Below are 19,392 nucleotides of genomic sequence, written 5' to 3'. Positions count from 1 at the left end.
CCGGCGGGATGCTCCCGCGCCCCGCTGCGCCCGGCGGGGCAGGAGCCCTCCCCGGGAGGTGGGCTGCAGCCGGGTCGCCGGAGAAGCCGGCGGTGTAACTTTTCGAGCGGCTTTTGCGCAGGGTTGCGCCGGGAGTCAGACGTGCCCCGCCCCCCCCCTCCCCCCGTCTCTCGTGGAAGCGCCGTGAGTACAAACCATCCCAAGCCTTTTTCCCGACCGCTTTTATTCCTGAGCACATCTCGCGTGTCGCTGCTGCGGTCTGAAGTGCTGCCCTTTTTCGTGGCGTCCCGTCAGTTTTGGAACGTATTTGCAAGAAAAGAAGGGGACACACACACACACACGCCTATCTACCAACAAAACCTTTTCACCTTCTTAAATACAACAAATAAATTAATCTGAATTGTAAACACACGACTGTTTATACAATAGCTTTGGAAAACTTTGTCCTTCGTCGCAGGAGTCTTGTCGGACAAAACGGCAAATGTCCTATTTGTGTTCTTTACGCTTTGTACGCTGGCTTCAGTGTTGAGAAGAGTTTTTATTAACAACTATTTTTTAGCCTGCTGTTACTAATTAAAGTCAGTACTTTTCGAATGATCGCACTAGGTACACCTAATTGTTTTCTGGCAAAGCAGTTGCTGCTTATACAGGAAACATAATGGTATGTTTTGCCAATTGTGAAATGCTGATAAGACTTTTTTATTAAAACACTGTCCCGCCCAAGTTCTGAAACAACTAGTAGCTGTCTTTGCAGGTTGTGCTGTTACATTTCTAGTGTAACTTGTCTATAAACATGTACCGCATTTGAATAGTGAGTGGAATTCAAATTTTATAACTTCATTTGAGCTTTGTAGTGGCATCATTTGTGAAAGTCAGTTCTGCCTTAATGAGCGACACCCATGCTGAAGAGTCTTTTTCAGCACTTCAAGACCTGTGTGAGGGTTGAGGGAACAGTCTCTCTCCTTTATGCGCTTCCACTTTGGATGCTTTATCCTCTTACTGTCTCGCTATTGAAAAACAGGATGAAGCCAACCAGTTCTCTGCTTTTCAAAAAAAAAACCAACCCAAAAAACCCACCACATTAACATGGATCCTGTAGTGCCGAGTATCAGCTCATTTCCAAAGGCTTTTCAAAATGAACTGATGGTCAGTTTTGTAGTCTTAAACTTCACATGCTCCCTCACTGCCCTCTAACTGTTAAGGTTATAGTCTAACATAGACTATAACAGGAATGTGCCTCCTGTTTCTGTTTGCTCTTTTTGTTGCTATGAGTTAACAAGAGCAGAAGCAGGAAACAAACCACCTCTCTCCCTTGAAAGTAAGCAAATAAGTATTATTTTTCTCTGGAGTAGAGGGTTTGAAAATGACATGAAAAGCTAGCATGGATATGTAAAAATGTTACATAAAGAAATGCAGTGTTTGTGGGATAAAGTACAATTCAACTGTAACTGGTATTTTTGGTGTTTTATACCCCCAAAATAATTGATTGAAATGGTAGACCAGAATGTATGCTGGGAGAAAACTCAAATGTTTCTTTTTGTTTTGCAGTTCTGTCACAAAGCTGATGTATATGGGCAAATTATGTTATTTCACATACTTGAACAAGTCTTAATTTGTATATATTAGTGTTTCTGTCTGAAATGTCCTGTGAAATATTTTGTAGTTGTTAAACTATATTTGTTCTGTGTCATATGACTAAGCTGTGTTGGTACAAATTTTGATGAACTTTCTGAAATAATAGTATTAATTTTATATTTGCAGTGTTCTTCAAATGATAGTAGGAATTTTACATTTTCAGTGTTTTTAATAAGTATATTGAACTGTCACAAAACTATATTACTTGCTTAGGATTTAGTTACTATGTATTACGAATTATTCTGCTTTTGTAGGCCTGTTTTCACCTATAAAATGCACATATCCTCCTGACTAATACTCACTGATATCTTTTGTACAGACTTTTTTCTTTAAGACTTACTTTATCATACTTAGTGGTAGCAGAAAGTCAAAGTAAGCTTGGCCATGTGTAGTATTGTGGTGTAACTGTTTTTCTGACATACTGTATATGACTGAATGTAATTATGCTATCAAATTAATAAAATTCAGTGCTATAATTATTAGAAGTAGTTACAGTAGCATATTAGTGGTAGGCTCAGTAAGCTTCAGTATTTAATTTGAACTGAAAATCAACAGCTCAATTTTCTTTGGTTATGCGTCACAGTTATCACAGGTTCACTATAGTTCACTAACAATTTCACGTTTTAGTAAACATGCAGACACCTACAAAGCTTTATATCAGCGCAACCAAAACGATGTCTTTGTTTCACTGCATACAGTGCACATTTTGTAATTTATTGCAGGAAAAGGATGTTCAGACATATGATTGCTTTGAAACTGTAGAAATTTGTGCCATACCTCTTTAGCTCCAGGTTTCAAATCTGCAAAGAAAATTAAAACTTAGGCAATTAGATAATTTGATAATTTAGTTTTGAACTAATTTGTTAACAGTTTATAACTCAAATACTCTGTGTTGGAATCTCTCTGGTTATGAGAAACACTATTTTCATAATTTTTCCATTCGCCTGTCATCCCATTGTTGCAGTAATACATATTTGAATGCTGAGGGTTCTTGCAGAAGAGCTACATTTAGCTTTTGTCTTGAAGTTTCCTAAGATAAATTTAGTGAGTTGTTATTTGTCATGGGTGTAATGGGCACAAAAAATGCACAATAATATTCAGCTACTGAGGGAGGGAAGAGATGGCTTTTCCAGTAATGTAACACAGTTTTTAATTTGGTTTTTATGGTGTATATACACATTAATAGCAAAAAAACCTTTAATGTTGAATTACTTCCGAACTTTACACTCACAAAATTACACAAATATTTTAATAGCTGGAAGTCTTCACACCTGTGGAACTTCGTCATTAGAGAAAAGTAATATATTAGCAGCCTGCTGTTTTGTTTTTACAATGGTCAGGTTTTGGAACGACGTTCCCTTATCAGTGGTTATCATCTGGAATAAACGCTTGATGTGTAAGGGGCATAGGTTAGCAAGGCAAATAAATAAATAGACTTGTGAATAGAGATAAAAGGAATCCTCTCATAGCAAATGTGGAATCATGAGGTAAGACAGCACTGGGGTTTGCTTCTTCCCAAGAGCAGCCAAACTACATTTTCATTGTGTGTTTTTTTTATAGTTGCATTTAGGGTATTTTTTATAGGTTTAGAAAGATAGCTGGAAAAATCTGTTTTTCTTATCAGCCACTTCAACATTACAACATTGAATATTATTTTTTTTGTAACTATGGCTTTTTATTATTTTTTTTTTAGTCAAGTTATTTATAATTAATACTCTTTTAATTGTTTCCTTTCCTCTTGCAAGCTAGTAGCACACTTTTAGGTGCCAGATACTGTAGTGCTTTATGTTGACCAGGTAAGCAGCACAGTTTTGGAGGGTACCCAAGGGACACATTAGGCTGTTCTCCAGACAATTGGGAACTGAAATATTCACTATAAGGCAAATTAAAACATGTATATACTCATGCTCCTAGATAGTATGTTTTTATTTACTGTTTGGCATTTGTTCAGTTTTCTTTGGTTGGAGAACTATATCTTGAAATGTTTAATGATTATTCTCAGAAAGTACCAGACCTATTAGAGATAGCTGAATGCACAGTGATCTCTTGGTTCACAAGTTTAGCCTCATCAGGAAGAGGTCCATCTATGTTTAAGGCACGAGATGATGCAAGTTGACGGGTCTTTTACAGCAACCTGTGAGATTGGTTAAATGTTTGCAAAGCATTTCTTATGTTATGATTTCCATTCAAAGGTTAAGTGTGAAGTTTCATTACTTCTTAAAGTGAAGTTATTTTCTTAAATTATAGGGGAACTGTTGTTACTGAAGCTAGATAATTGCTATATTAAAACAATTTGCAAAAACCATACTACATTGAACAGTCACAGCTGCACCATGGAGACATAAAAATCTGATGTCCCTTTGTTCAAAAAAAACCAAACTAAAACCCAAAAGTAAAGTCAAGTGAATGTCTTCTAGTATCTTGAAGGCTGTCCTATTTAGAATTTGGAAGGGTCCTAAGGAAATCACATCCTGTAGTTGAGTATTCAGCACAATATTCAAGAAGCAACAGTGTTTTTTTAAAATTTGGTAATCAAACAACTCAGATGTAGTTAAGTAGTTAAGACTTTGATCCTAAATTGTATTTTAGTGGTTTTGGTTTTCTTTTTTTTTGTGGAACTTGGCCTTTCTGTTTGTTCTGTCCCAGGCAGAAATACTGTGAAAGTAGTGTGCTGTGGATTGCATCATGTTTTGAGTGGGGTTTTTTGTTATTTCTGTAGCTGAGAGCAATGTCAGAAGGATTTCTTGGTCATTTTTCTTCCATGCAAGTAGTGGGTTGAACACCACTTAATTTAACACTTTAGATACAATAAATAAATGTGTGTGTGTATGTATATTTTTTTATGTCTATCTATTTATCTAAAATGTTGCCCACATATACAAGATACTTTATTTTGAGTACCTTATACATTTTTAAGCATGTTACATTGTGACTGAGTTATGAATAAGCCTGTGGACCAGCTCAGGGCAGTAATTATTTTCAGATTAGTTCTCACTTGCTCAGACCGAGTTTCTTGCAGTTTTATGTAGCTGTAGTCCTCCAGTTATTTCAGTCATCAACCAGACCTGTGGAAGTAAGAGTTCATATCATGCAACAAGGGGATAGTTTCAAAAGTTGAACAAGTTGTCATTTCTATTCCTTGTGTTAAAACACTTTTTCTGCATTTCAACCTGCTTAGTGGAGGAAACCTCTCTAAAACAATGGAATTTACCTGAGTATAATTAGAACAAGACATCCAGACTCCAATGTCAACACCAGAATGTAATGAAATCTGCTATTTCTTGCTGTTCATATAAAGCTGCTTTATCTTAATTGTAAAGTCATGACTAGATTAATACTGGCAGCATGTGGAGTTCCTTCTTTTTTTTCCTCTTTTTTTTTGAATTTTTAAGCTAAACTAAAACACATGGCTGTTGGAATGAGTGACTGAAATGCATTTTTTTAATGTGTTTGCTTTCTGACAAATTATTTTTGAGTAGATTAAATTGATTGATGTAACAGTAAATCTGATTTTGGGTCCCTTTGATCTAATATATGATTGAACGCCCATTTGCTGTTGCATACATAAGTGAATTGTATGTGCAAAAGTTGAAGTTTGAGATACTTATTTTAAGCTGCCTTTACAGCCAGTCAGTGGAGAGATACAGGCAACTGTAGGGGTAATTTCTTTAATCTGTTTTACGTGGATACCTTTGGTACCTGTTTCTGTACTTTGAATATAAAGCAGGGGTGGGCTATAGCTGGGTAGATACACTGAGTTCTAATTTTTATGTTGTTGGGAAAGGATAGGTGAGCTTCATCCAGGATTTTAACTGTGCTGTAGAATGTGATGGTATTGCAATGGTTCAGTAAGCCAGAAGCTAACTGAATAGTAGGTAATGTGGTGGAGTTGGGGAAGATGTAAGATACTGTGGTATAAAAACATCAGCTGTACATCAGAAGAGTTAGATTCTGTTCTTTGCTTTGCCATTTTGTCATTTTGGACAGCTACTTTATTTGCATTTGCTACTGCTTTCTCATCAGTAAAATGAAGACTACGGTACCTGTTCTTTTCAAATTGTTTTCAGTGTTGTGTTAATTCTCTAGCAGAGTTCACTAGCAATATTTCTGAACAGTAAAGGGAATATTGGGTACTAAAAAACCTGAAATATGATAGAGAATTAAAATGTGTTTTGGTTTTTTTTTTCTTTCTTTAGAGCTTCATCAGGTGAAGGAGTGATACTCTTGAAACATGACAAAAACCTGGACTAATTAGAAGTTTTCCTACTTCAGGGAAAAAACCCAAGATGTATAGACCAGGGGAAACGGTCAAACGTCGACTCAACATGCATGCTCCTCCTCGGATAAGAAGTGTGGAAGTTGCTAGAGGAAGAGCAGGTTATGGGTTTACCCTTTCTGGACAAGCTCCTTGTGTTCTTAGTTGTGTTATGAAAGGAAGCCCTGCAGATTATGTTGGACTTAAAGCAGGAGATCAGATATTTGCAGTTAATGAAATCAATGTGAAAAAAGCCTCTCATGAAGATGTAGTGAAACTTATAGGAAAATGTTCTGGAGTCCTGCACATGGTCATTGCTGAAGGGATTAGTCATATAGATTCATGTTCAAGTGATGAAGAAGTTGGTTTTTATGATGGGAAGGGGTGGCTGAAACCCAAACCTGACTCTAAAGCTCTGGGTATAAACAGAGCAGAGAAAGTTGTTGAAGAAGTGCAGTCTGGTGGCATTTTCAACATGATTTTTGAGAATCCTACTCTTTGTGCTGGTAACTTGGATAATTCTGCACCAAAGCAAAGATCGTTTTCAATTTCTGCTGCTATTAAATTTGAAACTGGCAGTGAAAGCGTAAGCAATCCAAACCTACTGTCAAAGGAAGAAATACCCAAAGTCCTGAATGATGATTCAGTTTTTAGAATTGGACTGGAGAGTGCTGAAGACTTTGGATTAGATGCAAGCATTTTAAATGTTGCCATGATTGTAGGTTACCTAGGCTCAATTGAACTTCCTTCAACAACCTCGAATTTGGAAAATGAGAGTTTGCAGGCTATTCGTGGATGCATGAGACGTCTGCGGGCAGAACAAAAAATCCATTCACTAGTGATGATGAAGATAATGCATGACTGTATTCAGCTCTGCAGTGACAAGTCAGGTGTAGTGGCAGAATATCCTGCAGAGAAACTGGCATTCAGTGCTGTTTGCCCAGATGATAGAAGATTCTTTGGACTAGTTACAATGCAGACAAATGATGATGCAAGCTTGGCTCAGGAAGATGAAGGGGTTCTGAGGACATCTTGCCATGTTTTTATGGTGGATCCTGAATTATTTCATCACAAAATTCACCAGGGCATAGCAAGACGTTTTGGACTGGAATGTACAGCAGATCCAGACACAAATGGCTGTCTAGAGTTTCCAACATCATCTCTACCTGTTCTTCAGTTTATTTCTGTCCTGTATAGGGATATGGGGGAATTGATTGAGGGAATGCGTGCGAGGGCTTTTCTTGATGGTGATGCAGATGCTCATCAGAATAATAGTACAAGCAGTAACAGTGATAGTGGAATTGGAAATTTTAACCAAGAAGAAAAGAATAATAGAGTTCTGGTGGTTGATTTAGGGAGCAATCCAAGTAAACACATTCCTAACAGCATATGGGAAAATCCAGTAGGAAGGGGACAAAATCAGCCTGCTTCCCACTGGAATGGCTTCTGTCATGAACAAGAAGGAAACATTCCTTTAGAAGTAATTCAGAATGATAAGTCCCAAAACGTGAGCAAACACTTAAGTCCTTCTGCTCGTATTGAAGTTCCACTGGTTTCCTCCCGAAATTCAGTACCCCCATCAAAGAAAAACACTGCAGGCATAGGCAATCAAAGGTGGTTGCCTGTGCATGTTTTACAAGAATGGCAGCATGGAAATGCTAGCGACCAGGAGTCTTACACTGATTCTACGGACGGCTGGTCAAGTGTTAACTGTGGAACTCTTCCCCCGCCAATGAATAAGATTCCAGCTGACAGATACAGAGTTGATGGCAGCTTTGGTCAGCCACAGTTAAAATCTCATAAAAATGAATGGTCTAAGAAGATGTTTTGCATGCAGAACAAATTTGGCCCTCAGCACAGTATTAGGAAGTCTAAAGAAGATAAAAAGGTAAGAATATGTTGATACTGGTTCCTAAAAAAACAACAAAAAAACCCAAGCCCAACAGCCTATGGTATTTTTACACCATGATATTTGCATACTAATATTTAAACATGTATTATATCTTTTACGGAATTTCAGGTGAAGAAAATAATATGGTTCTTTCTCCTTTGCAGAGGCTTTGCATATTCCTGTTTAATTGAGCGCAGCTCTGGAATTGTGCTTCTGCTGGAAGTGTTGTCTGTTAGAGCTTTCTCACATTTCTTCTTGTCTCTTCATTGTTTCCAAATGTTGTAGTGGCATTGCAATAAAAGGAGACATGACATTCTAGCAACTTCAGTTCCTTCTGACCTCCAGCAGCAAAAGAATGGAAACAGTCTGGATCTTCAGTCTGGTTCCTTTTTTATAGAAGGCTGGCTTGCAAATGTTATTATTTTAGTGATACCTATTTTTATAGAGATGTAGTCTAATCATTAGTTGAAAACTTGTGTTGTACTCTTTAACTGAATAAGACAATTTTACTATAAAAATTCCCTCCAGGAAATAGCGTTAAATCTACATCAAAGGATAGTCGATGTGGTTATAGTGTCCACTATTAGGTCACAAATCTAACATTCTGCCAGTAAGCTGTAATTCAAATTTTATTCCAAATTACTGCTTCATCTACTTGTTTTGTCTGCTATTAGGCTTCTATAAACCAAAGTGAGAAGATTTAAAGAGAAGCGTGGGAGGGGTATCCAACATAATTACTTACTGTTCCCTTTGTCACATACACGTTTTGCTGTTGAGGGAACTAATCTCATGGGAGTCTGTTGTTGATAATTGGGATTCTCTAGTAAAGTGGAGGTCATTGGTCCTAGACTAAGACAGTAGCAGAGTTGTATCTAAAATATTTGCTGACTCCAGGGAAAGACAGAACCTTATACTTCAAATTCAAGTGTCCATCATGCTATCCAAATCTGTTTTTGAAAAAGTGGTTTTTTTTCGCATGATTAAAAACATCCAACTGCTGCTCAGGTGGATGGCAGTGGAGATTCATTAATTGTTTCATATTGTTACAAACAAAATCTTTGCATTGGTGTGACACTCAGGCATAGACTTTTGGGGGATTAGAATGCAGAACTTCAGAACATTTTGGTTTTGGTGTGGAAAAAAATTATTTTTTATTGCTTTTCTTGCACTGTAAAGCTGAAACTTTCACATATGTTCTTTTGTATGCTTTTTGTGCTGAAAATAATAAAAAAATAAACTAGTATATATAATAGTTATGCACTAGTGTATTTTTAAGGTGAAGTGACTGCTACAGTCAGCCGTGTTTTCCAGACACACAATAATGTATTAAATTTCAAGTGATCTTAAATACAAGGTGATTCACACTTTTCAAAAAGCAAACAGAAACACTTAATTTGAAAACATTGCCCACTGAAACCACCTAACATTCAATTCTATCTGCTGCCCTGAAGACTACATGCTTCGTGATCTCTTTGCTGATGGACCAAGGAAAAGGCCTCTTTATATGCAGCACCTGGTGCAGATGCATTATGGACGTTGGTCCTAAGTGCTCTTTAGGAACTGGACCAGCTGCCTGGGATGCTGTTGAAATTCCTTCAGGGTCTCTGCAACAAGTTTGTCTGCAATGTTGTCCATGATAGCAATATGTATTAGATTTTTTTCCCAGAGATTTAGAACTAAAAAACCATTTCTGAAATGTTTGAAACATTTATTTCATGGAAGTCAAGAATATACTAATGAAAATCTCATAGAAAATTTTACTCTTTAAGATGAAAGATGTTCTATATATGGGTAAACAGTAATAATATTTCCACCTACTGTGTCACTTAGATCAGCATATACCAGAATATATGTTCCAACACTAAGTATCTCAATTAATCTTCCCCTTTAAGTCTATTTACTAATAAAATAGGCATTCTGTTCTTTGATTAATAACGTATTTGTTTGCAAGACACATTTAAAATATTCCTACTTGGCTATAGCATTTAGTCTCCTCATTAGGGCTACAGAACCTCTTTTGCATTTTAATTTTGTTTTTCAGTATTATTGAAGGCTATTGAAACTGATGAGAAAAGCTCATGAAAGTCTTGAAATCATTTCCAAGCATAAGTTGCAAGCACTTAGCATTATTCAGAGTAATTCATAAAGATGAAGTAGTACTATGTTCTCATCTTAAATCTTTAATGAAAATAGTCAGGGGATGTCATTACTGATGAATGTACCTCTGTGCTTCTTTAGGTACTGCAGAAATAGGAAAAATCTATGTTTTTGCATATTAGGGCACTAATTTGCTTTCATAAGAGAATGATATTCAGAAGTTCAGACTCTCTTTTTGCTTTGTGTGAAGAGAAGAGGTAAGACTGTCTATTCCAAAACAGTATTCAGATGGGTTAGATGCTGTGTTCTAGAAAACTATACATCCTCAGCTTCCTGTGACCTTTTTAAGCGGTGAGGACTGATTTTACACAGCACGCTCAGACACGTTCCAGTCATGGAATAAAGTATATAAAGTGGCCACGTGGGATTACATTCATATTTTTACAACCTAGTGGCTGAGTCTAATGCTTCATTTGGCAGAGCAGACCTTAAATTGCTTTTTAATTAAGGTGGGGTTTTTTTGTCTTTTACATTAATACTGAAGGGTAATATATCTTATGAGTGGGAATGTGTGAAAGCCACTAGAGGAAGAAAAGGTTACCAAAGCTAGTTTTTTGTGATGGACTCTGCACATCCATATTATGTACCCTCTTCCTTGGAGCTTTCATTACACACTGGGGAAAGGACATGAGTTCCTGGATGCAATTCTGATCTAGCAGAACTGCTGTGCAGCTAAACAGTGATGATCACAGCATGTAATTCAGGAAAATATGATGTACTGTATGTACAGTGCTAGTTGGAGGAGCATATACTCTTTCCTGATTTTATAGCTGCACTAATGAAACATTTGTGAATTGTACAGAACATGAGCAGATGTGAGAAAGCTCTAGTGAACATACCTGTTTAAAACTGTACTTTAAGAACTGGACCTGAGAGGTGTTTCTTGTGGGTAAGGAATAGGTATGGCATTTCAGACTTCAGGTTACAAGGAAGTAAACATGTTTTCTGAGCATTGTTTTCCCTTTAGTGTTGTAGTCCCTTTAATGATGATGTTTTCAGCTCACAAATTAGGATTGTGGTTAATTTTGTAATTGGCAAGAACACTTTAAATATTAATATTCTTTACACTGCTACAAAGCATTTTAAAGTTCAATATAAATGTGAATAGTTAAAAAAATTAAAATGCCTAATTTGATTAAATGTTACTGCATAGCATAAGGTTTTTTGTTTTGCTTTAAAATGTTGTAAGGAATTTATCCCTAAATTACTAACTCATACTTTCACAATTGCTGTATTTTTTGGGTTTTAATCTTTGGCTTTTAAAATGATTGTTGTTAGTAAGAAAACTGAATCAGGGAAATCTTTGTTCTATTCCACCTCTTCTGACTGAGATTTAATGGAGGGTATCTCTGGCCCTATGCATCTCTAAAATTATTTCCTGTACTGAACTTCACGTTTCCCATGTTTCTTAAAAGTTTCATGTGAACAGATTTCTACTGAAGCGTCTTATGAGACTTTTTGGGGAGTCTCCTTGATTTCTGTAGGCCTTAGACTAAAACAAGTAGGGGGAGGCCTGATGATATTGCTGAAATTCACTGAAAAGGCAGATCGTGGAAGGTAAGGTGACTTTCAATCTCAGAACGACTAAGGAAGATTTGTGGTGGTGAGAAGCTTCTGAATTGCTCTAAGACTGATACTGGGCAGGGGTGTGTAGTCTCCTGAGGCCTATGAGACTAGCAGATGAAGAGTCTGGTTATGGTTTCAGTGGGAATGGAATAATTCCTGCTTTTTTGTTTGTTATTCCTTTTGCACTGTAGTACCTTTGCTGTTGCATTGTTATTTTCACCTTCTTCAGCATCCCACTAAGTTCCAGTCACTTACCTACTCACCCTTTTGCATGATTTTGGGTTAAGCAAAAGAAAAGCACCATAAGCAGTATGAAAACATCAGGGGATGTTAGGATTGGCAAGGGACTTGAAAAATTGCTGAACAGGGAAGCATTCCTTTCCCTCTAGACTAAATTAATATGGCCAAAAATGCGTCTACCCATTACTGTTTTAAATTAAGTTTTACTGGGAAAATACTCCTTTTTCCACTCAAAAGCTTCATAACAGTCAGTTTAGTCTTTGAGTTTTCTCTCCATGAGGACAGAATCCTAGGCATTGACCTCTCACCATTCTTTTTTTTTTTTTTTAAAAGAAAGTCTGTTTTAATATTGTGGAGGCAAGTATAACATCTAAGATCACAAGAGGTTTCACAACCTGAGCTTAGTAACTAGTATTTGGGTACTAGGTTTATTCCAAGTGAATGTGACAAATTTATTAAAAAAGAATTAAAAAGCCTTTTAAAAATTCGGGTATTGATTTTTAGAAACCCTTTTCTGCTTCATATTTGTTGTAAGACTTCTGTCTTGACCACATTATTGTTTGTGCTCATGAAAAGTGTGGATTTGTAGATTTGTAGATCTTAGAGGAAGAAAAAAAAAGATTATTATTCTAATAGATTATTATTTCTATTTCACTAGAAACTCAGTGACTCTGAGACTCACTGGACAATAGTATTGCAAATACTTTTTTTTTTTTTTAAACCCAAAAAACCTATCAACTGCTTTGTAACCTTCATGACCTAAGCTACTGAAAATATTGTAAAAATGTAGAAGAGACAAGACAGGTAAGCGATACTGTGGGGTTCACTAATGCATCTTTCCTTGCCAATATATTTTCTGGGTTACTACTATGGTTAACTGTATTTTGATCAGAAGTTAACTGTAACTACTTCACAGTTGTCTTTGTTTCCAAAGCAAGTATTACTGAAAAAGATATGCTGTTCAAGTTAAAAATGGAATAGAGTTTTTTTGGTGAAACTTTGTAATTTGCTTCAAATCGAAGAATTGCAGTTTTTCATGTTGGGAACTGGATGGTAAACTAACTGAAAGGCAGATATTTTAGATGCAAAGACAATGTTGGCAAAGCTATGTGGTTCCCATATTTGTTTTTTGTTGTATAATTACATGTTTTTTTCCCTTTCCTCTACAATTCTGTTTGCTCACTAGCTTAAATTGTTCCACCCCAGCTGTTTATAAAGCAGAATTAATGGCAGCTGGATTGCTATTCTTACTCAGTGCAATTTAATGTTAACCTTTGGAATTATAGGCTTTGATCTGATTTGAGATGTACGTATATACCTTAAAGAGAACTCAACTGAAATCCCAAACACCAAGCTAGATCTGAGAATGTGCTAATGTGAATTAATCTGCAAAAAGGCATTTATATGAAATGGGTCCTCTGATACATTTTGCTATGAGAAAATGAAAAGCAATGAAATGTTTAGTAATTTCATGCAGCCTTTTCTTATGTATTGTAATCTTCTAAAATAATGATTCAAGAAAATGGTCAGTTCTAGCATCTTTAACAATGTATATAAAGCCAAAATAACGCTGGGTGCTTTTCTCTGAAAAAGAAATTAGGTAAAATCTAGACAGTAAATGTCTGTAGAGCAATGTTGACTTTGTGAAATTTTCTTATTTCAAATTTATGTGCTAGAGATTTAGAATTTTTCATTACATCTGAATTCATGTGTTTTCTAGATCAAGGGTAGGTTTGGGCTCCAGTTAACATCATGACAATTAAGGGGAGATGCAGACATCTAAATATTTCTGAGCTAGTTTTGAGTCGCAAAGTCACAGGGGAAGGTAGCATCTTGAGAAACAAAAAGAAACAATGAAGAAAATAGCCTGGAGAAAAATAATTAGCACAGAATGAATTGAAATGATGAAAAATGGCTTTATTTTAAGTTTTAAACATAGAAGCTTTGAGATAAGAGATTCTAAAATTATTGTCTGAGCTTTCAGTTGTATGAAGATGGGCCCCAATTCCTTGCAGTTGAGAAGATTTAGAGAAGAAAAGGAGCTATAAAATACCAGTTCTTCACTGGAGAAGAAATAGGTCGATATGGAACAAAGGTCTTTAATTAACAAAAATAAATATGGAATTGCTAAAACTTACCTGAAGTGTCTAAACATTCTTCTCATACTTAACTCAAAAACATAGCACTGTACCAGCTACTAGGAAGACAATTAACTCTGTCCCAGTCTGAAATCTAGTCATGGCTACCTTATACCCATTTCTTCTGCTGCTAGTGTCTCCTTTAGTGAAAGTGGTTCTTCAGTGTTTACCTTTTTGTTTATGCATAGAAATAATGTTCTCTTTTGGCTTTCATTTTGTTTGATGTAAAGCGCTTAGTCTTTTACTCTTCTAGGAAGTAAAGTTTTCATTCTCTGGATAACTTCAGTAGCCCTTTTCTGAAACTATTTTAGTTTAAATTCTTCTTTCTTGGAGCTGAGTGACCTAAATTTTATGCTGGTTTCCTGGTCAAGCTTTTGTGTAATTGTAGTGTACATTTTCCTGTCTCTGTTGTTAATAGTTCATACAATACCTCTTCATATATTATTTACTTTTCTTCATAGCATATAGCATTGATGGTTAATACTTATTTTGTAATCCATCAGTATAAACATCCATATATATCAGATGAGATATCCAGGTCAATATCCTATTTTTGACTCCGGCCAGGAGCAGCAGCTTAGAAAGACCTTGGAAGAGCAGTGAAAAATATATCCTTGTAATTTTCAGCAGCACGTGGTTTCCTTTGGTAGAGACACCATCCACATCATTATGCGTAATAACCTTTGTGAACATTTGTTCTTGAAATTGTTGTTTCTTAAACTCAGTTGTACTTTTGCATTCCTGGTATCATTTGACTTATTCTGCAGTTTAATAGGGTGGAAAGAAAACAGTACATAATTGTACTTTACATGTAGTTTCATTTCATCCCTGCTAATATTTGTAATGAGAAATACTGAATAATCTTACTCTCTATTTATTTTCTTTTAGTCATTTTGTTTTAAAACTCAGCACCAATCACTTGCTTTCCAAGCAGAAGTCAGCTTAGTATCCTCCCATACAAAAGTTTTTTCATAATTGTAATCTTCCTCCCTTGGTTGTACTACATTACTTTTGAGATGGGTTGACCAGAACTATAAGCAGTTTTTAAAATGTGTGGGCAGGCAATGTATTCATAAAGCTTATTTCTTGATTTCTTTTGCTTTTCTGATGATTCTTCATTTGTGTTTTTGATTGTTACTGATTATTGGGCCATACTGACTTAATGTTCCCAGCTAATGCCTACCTAATGTTCAAGATGATTTGGAACCAATCGTTTTGTGTGTACTTGTAATTTGCTCCACATTTTCCCCTAGTGTACTCAGGTCTTTCTGTTCCTCTGCAATTTTCAACTAATAGGCTTCCTACTCATACAAGATACTATTATCTAGTTAAACTGAGAAAATGATCTTACTATTCCATCTTCATTAATAACATCGTGTGTGTTTTTTCATTTGAAAAGGGATTAGGATAGTACTGAAATGTAGGTACCTAGTATCCTTAGTACAGGAGACAAACAATACATTTCATTTATTTGGATGTCCAATGTGACAGGACATCCTCTTTTCTATGTCTTCCCAGAGCGCATAGAGATCTTACATGAAATTTTACGTCATTCTTGATTATATTATGGGGCTAACTGCCATTAAAAATGCCACTGTAATGGTTAGAAGGCAGTGAAATGTGTCATTATCATCTGATTAGTAAATAGGTGTTCTTAAAAGTGATCAAATCCATTGACCAGGAATGGTGAATAATAACCATTTGAATCCTTTGTCATACTGGTGCCAAAAAAAAAAAATCATTACAGGAATTGCAGTGTAATTAAAGCCTGTGAAAAAGCTGTCAGTAAAGTTTGAATGATGCAAGACCTTTTTTAATTAACCCTCCCCCACTTAATCCCATTTTGTGAGGTGATGTCAGTCCATGATGATGGCAGCAGCACAGGGCAGCCTGGAGAGTGTTACTTCATTCTTTTTTTGTTCCATAGGACATGGAGCCCTCTCTATCAGCATGCCTACCTCTACCCCAGGACTTACTGCTTCTGTTCCTGTTACGGTCCAGGGGACTGGACCCCAGCAAGCTCTTTTCCCGTTGCCCTCCCAGATTCTTTTCTCTCTTTTGGGGTACGAGAGGCCCTAACCCAATATACCCCATATTTTAATCCGTCTTGTTCTCAGGCCCCATAGAGCCTCACTGTACAAGTCCTGCAAGTCTGCACTGTCGGTTTTTGGGTGGAGGAGCACGTGATGCTGGCTGATAGGATGAGGGGTAAAGGCAGGTCATGGCCTACAGTCTTGCCTGCTCTGCATTGAGTCAGGAGAATGGGCACTTAGGGATAGTAGTGGACAACAGAGGAAGATTAAGCCAAATGGTCCAGAGCAGGATTTGAGACTAACACTGATGAGAGAATAATATTTGTATCAACTACTTTGTTCTATGAACGTCCAAGACTTTCAGTATTTTTTGAGATTTTGTGCACTGAATATATTGGCGTTACTGTGGCATCCCTGTTTCCCATCCCTTTTCAGAGGGGTCTAAATTAGAAACTTTCTTTCTGAAGTCTTAAACCTGCATTTTTTGTAAAGATGAACTGCCGCTCCAGACTGACCCTTCTTCTGTTTAACATCCAAGAGTATATTTGGCATGTTTTGAATATCCACACAAGTTTCAAATGATATGATTTGTGTATCCTGTGTGAAGCTCAGGAAGTTCAAGAAGACCAAGTGCAAGGTGCTGCACATGGGTCGGGGCAATCCCAAGTACAAATACAGGCTGGGTGATGAGTGGATTGAGAGCAGCCCTGTGGAGAAGGACTTGGGGCTGTTAGTTGACGAGAAGCTCAACATGACCCAGCAATGTGTGCTCACAGCCCAGAAAGCCAACCGTATCCTGGGCTGCATCAAAAGAAGCGTGGCCAACAGGTCGAGGGAGGTGATTCTGCCCCTCTACTCTGCTCTGGTGAGACCCCATTTGGACTGCTGCATTCAGCTCTGGAGCCCTCAGCACAGGAAAGACATGGACCTATTGGAGTGAGTCCAGAGGAGGGCCACAAAAATGGTGAGAGGGATAGAACACCTCTCCTATGAGGAAAGGCTGAGAGAGTTGGGGTTGTTCAACCTGGAGAAGAGAAGGCTCCAAGGGAGACCTTATTGCAGCCTTCCAGTACTTAAAGGGGGCTTATAAGAAAGATGGGGACAGACTTTTTAGCAGGGCCTGTAGTGATAAGACAAGGGTAATGGTTTTAAACTGAAAGAGGGTAGATTTAGATTAGATGTAAGGAAGAAGTTCTTCACTATGAGGGTGGTAAGACACTGGCACAGGTTGCCCAGAGAAGTTATGGATGCCCCATACCTGGAAGTGTTCAAGACCAGGTTGGATGGGGCTTTGAGCAACCTGGTCTAGTGGAAGATGTCCCTGCCCATGGCAGGGGGGTTGGAACTAGATGATCTTTAAGATCCCTTCCAACCCTAAACCATTCTAGGTTTCTGTGATCTGGGTTCCAAACTATTGTGCACTTTACCATACAAAGTCATAGAGTCAAACCTAAAACCAGTGCTTCAGTAGCTGGAAATAGGAGTAGGACAAATTAAAATTTGATGATTTTATAGTTAGTATGATTAAGCTTTGTGACATATAGAACGTAGCAAATTTGTATTGGTTGAGCTGCTTAAACTGAGGCCTTTTAAATGGTGCTGTTCCTTTTTTTTTTTTTCCCTGTGATAAAATCTGTGAATATAAGCAGCCTCCTTTTGTTACACGCTTTTTAGAGGCAATTCAGAAATCGGTACTCAAATTGACACTTGTACACAGACACTCATAGACAGAGTTTTTGTTAAAAGAATCTAATTTATTGGACTTTTTAGTACAGGAAGGTGCTTAGATGGGGAATTGACTCTCTGGAGTAGGATGGCCAGTTGCTGTCTGGGTAGTGATGGTTGTTTCTGTTGCAAGCGTGGTTTAGCTGGGTTGTATAAGACTCTCCAAACTGTGGTTCTGATGACTTTTTTTTAATCCAGCTGGCAAGTGGTCCTATGTGACCATTCTAGCATGTGTGTGCTCCTTTTGTATTATCTTAAACCGTCAGGACAGAGGATAGTATACTTGTTCCACCTCAACAGGAGGAGGAAACAATTTCTATCAAAGTTACTACATACCAGTAACTATATTTTTGTTTTAGAGCTTATAACTTTGTTCATGACACTCAATTACTTCCTTATGCTTTTTTCCTCAAACATTTAAAAAAATTATTTCACTCATGTGCCTGTGAATCTTCTGAGATTAGCTTTCATTGTGAAACAGTTTTGAAAGCATTTGAAAGCATCCTTCTGTAAATGTAGATGATCAGGCTTGTTAGTGTTTTTTTAAACTTTTTAGAATAGCTCCCCTTCATATATTTTACCTTTCCCTCTTCCTGCTCTTCCACACAGCAGCCAAAATCTCTGTCCCATAAGATTCAACCCCTTTAGTTTTCCTTTAAGGTCACATGAAAAGATTAAATTCCATGAAAAGATTAAATTTGCTAGATGTTGTAAAGATGACCTAAGCCTCACAGTTTTTCTTCCTCCTCTTTTCCCCTTTCTGGATTCCTGGTGCCAGCTCCGTGTATTTTGTCGTTGTCAAGGATGCATGAACACCTAGCAAAAATCTCCCACTTCCTTGCAGCTCTTGGAGTACAAGAGCCCCCAGTGTCATCTCCTTGCTACCTCCTTCCTGCTCCTCCAGCTTTAAAAATGTTGTACCAGAGGACAGGAATCTCATTGTTTTATTACTTATATCCAGATATTTGGATAAAAGGACAATATATGTTTAACTGTAGAGAGACACAAAGACTATGTAGTACAAAATGGAAATTCCAGGTTGTTATGTATGACAATTTGTTAAAAGGTTATAGTACCTGATAAGTGCATGTGCTACAATATGAAAGAGCATGATACAGCTCAAGCTATAGCTGGTAATTTCTTTAAGCTAATTGAAGATGTTTTCTAAAGGTGTTTGGTTTCTTTGGGTTCTGAATAATTGATAAGGTTTTATCAACTTGCTTCTGTGCACTCAAGCTCCAGGTTAGAGTATCGTATTGACTATCATAGTTTCACATTGCATTTCTTTGGTAGTACCAACTTAAAACAGTTCCTGTCACACTCGGGCTGGAGTTGGCAGTGAGCATCATCAGTTGTGTTGGCATGACTGTCTGTGGATCTGTGTTAGAAACAGGATTATTTTATTTTGTAAACTACAGTTTATTGTTAGTGGAGATAAGGGGGCAGCCATGCTGCAACTTGGGAGCTGCCATGAGTGGTCAGAGGTACATGCAAAGTCCTTAAGCTAGCACAGCTGCTGAAAATAATGTTATATGGAGCTACTGCCTAAGTTGTTTGTCAGTTAGAATTACTTCTAAGAGCCCATCCTTTTTCTTTCTGTCTTTAAAGAACTAGATTTGTGCAAATCACCTTGTATTTGATCATTTTTGTTCTTTCTGTCCCTCTGTTTGCAGTCTAACATGAGTCATATGCTTCTTCACTCCATCTTGCTAATACATGAAGTACAACATTTTCCATTTTCTCATTTGTACT

General features: G+C 37.1%; 1 protein-coding gene across 1 annotated transcript in view; it reads left to right on the top strand.

Annotated features, from left to right (window-relative positions):
• The window catches only part of RGS12 (regulator of G-protein signaling 12), an 89,806-nt gene that overhangs the window by 589 nt on the left and 69,825 nt on the right, over positions 1 to 19,392 (top strand). The window contains exon 2 of the mRNA XM_010583515.1: positions 5,832 to 7,778. Coding sequence (XP_010581817.1) covers positions 5,922 to 7,778 — 1,857 coding nt within the window. The 5' untranslated portion in view covers positions 5,832 to 5,921. The remainder of the gene's footprint in view (positions 1 to 5,831; positions 7,779 to 19,392) is intronic.

The sequence above is a fragment of the Haliaeetus leucocephalus genome, unplaced genomic scaffold (genome assembly GCF_000737465.1).
Source record: "Haliaeetus leucocephalus isolate CR32 unplaced genomic scaffold, Haliaeetus_leucocephalus-4.0 Scaffold906, whole genome shotgun sequence".
Taxonomy (NCBI): Eukaryota; Metazoa; Chordata; class Aves; order Accipitriformes; family Accipitridae; genus Haliaeetus; species Haliaeetus leucocephalus.
Note: the sequence above shows the minus strand (reverse complement) of the source record. Positions and strands in the feature narration are given on the sequence as shown.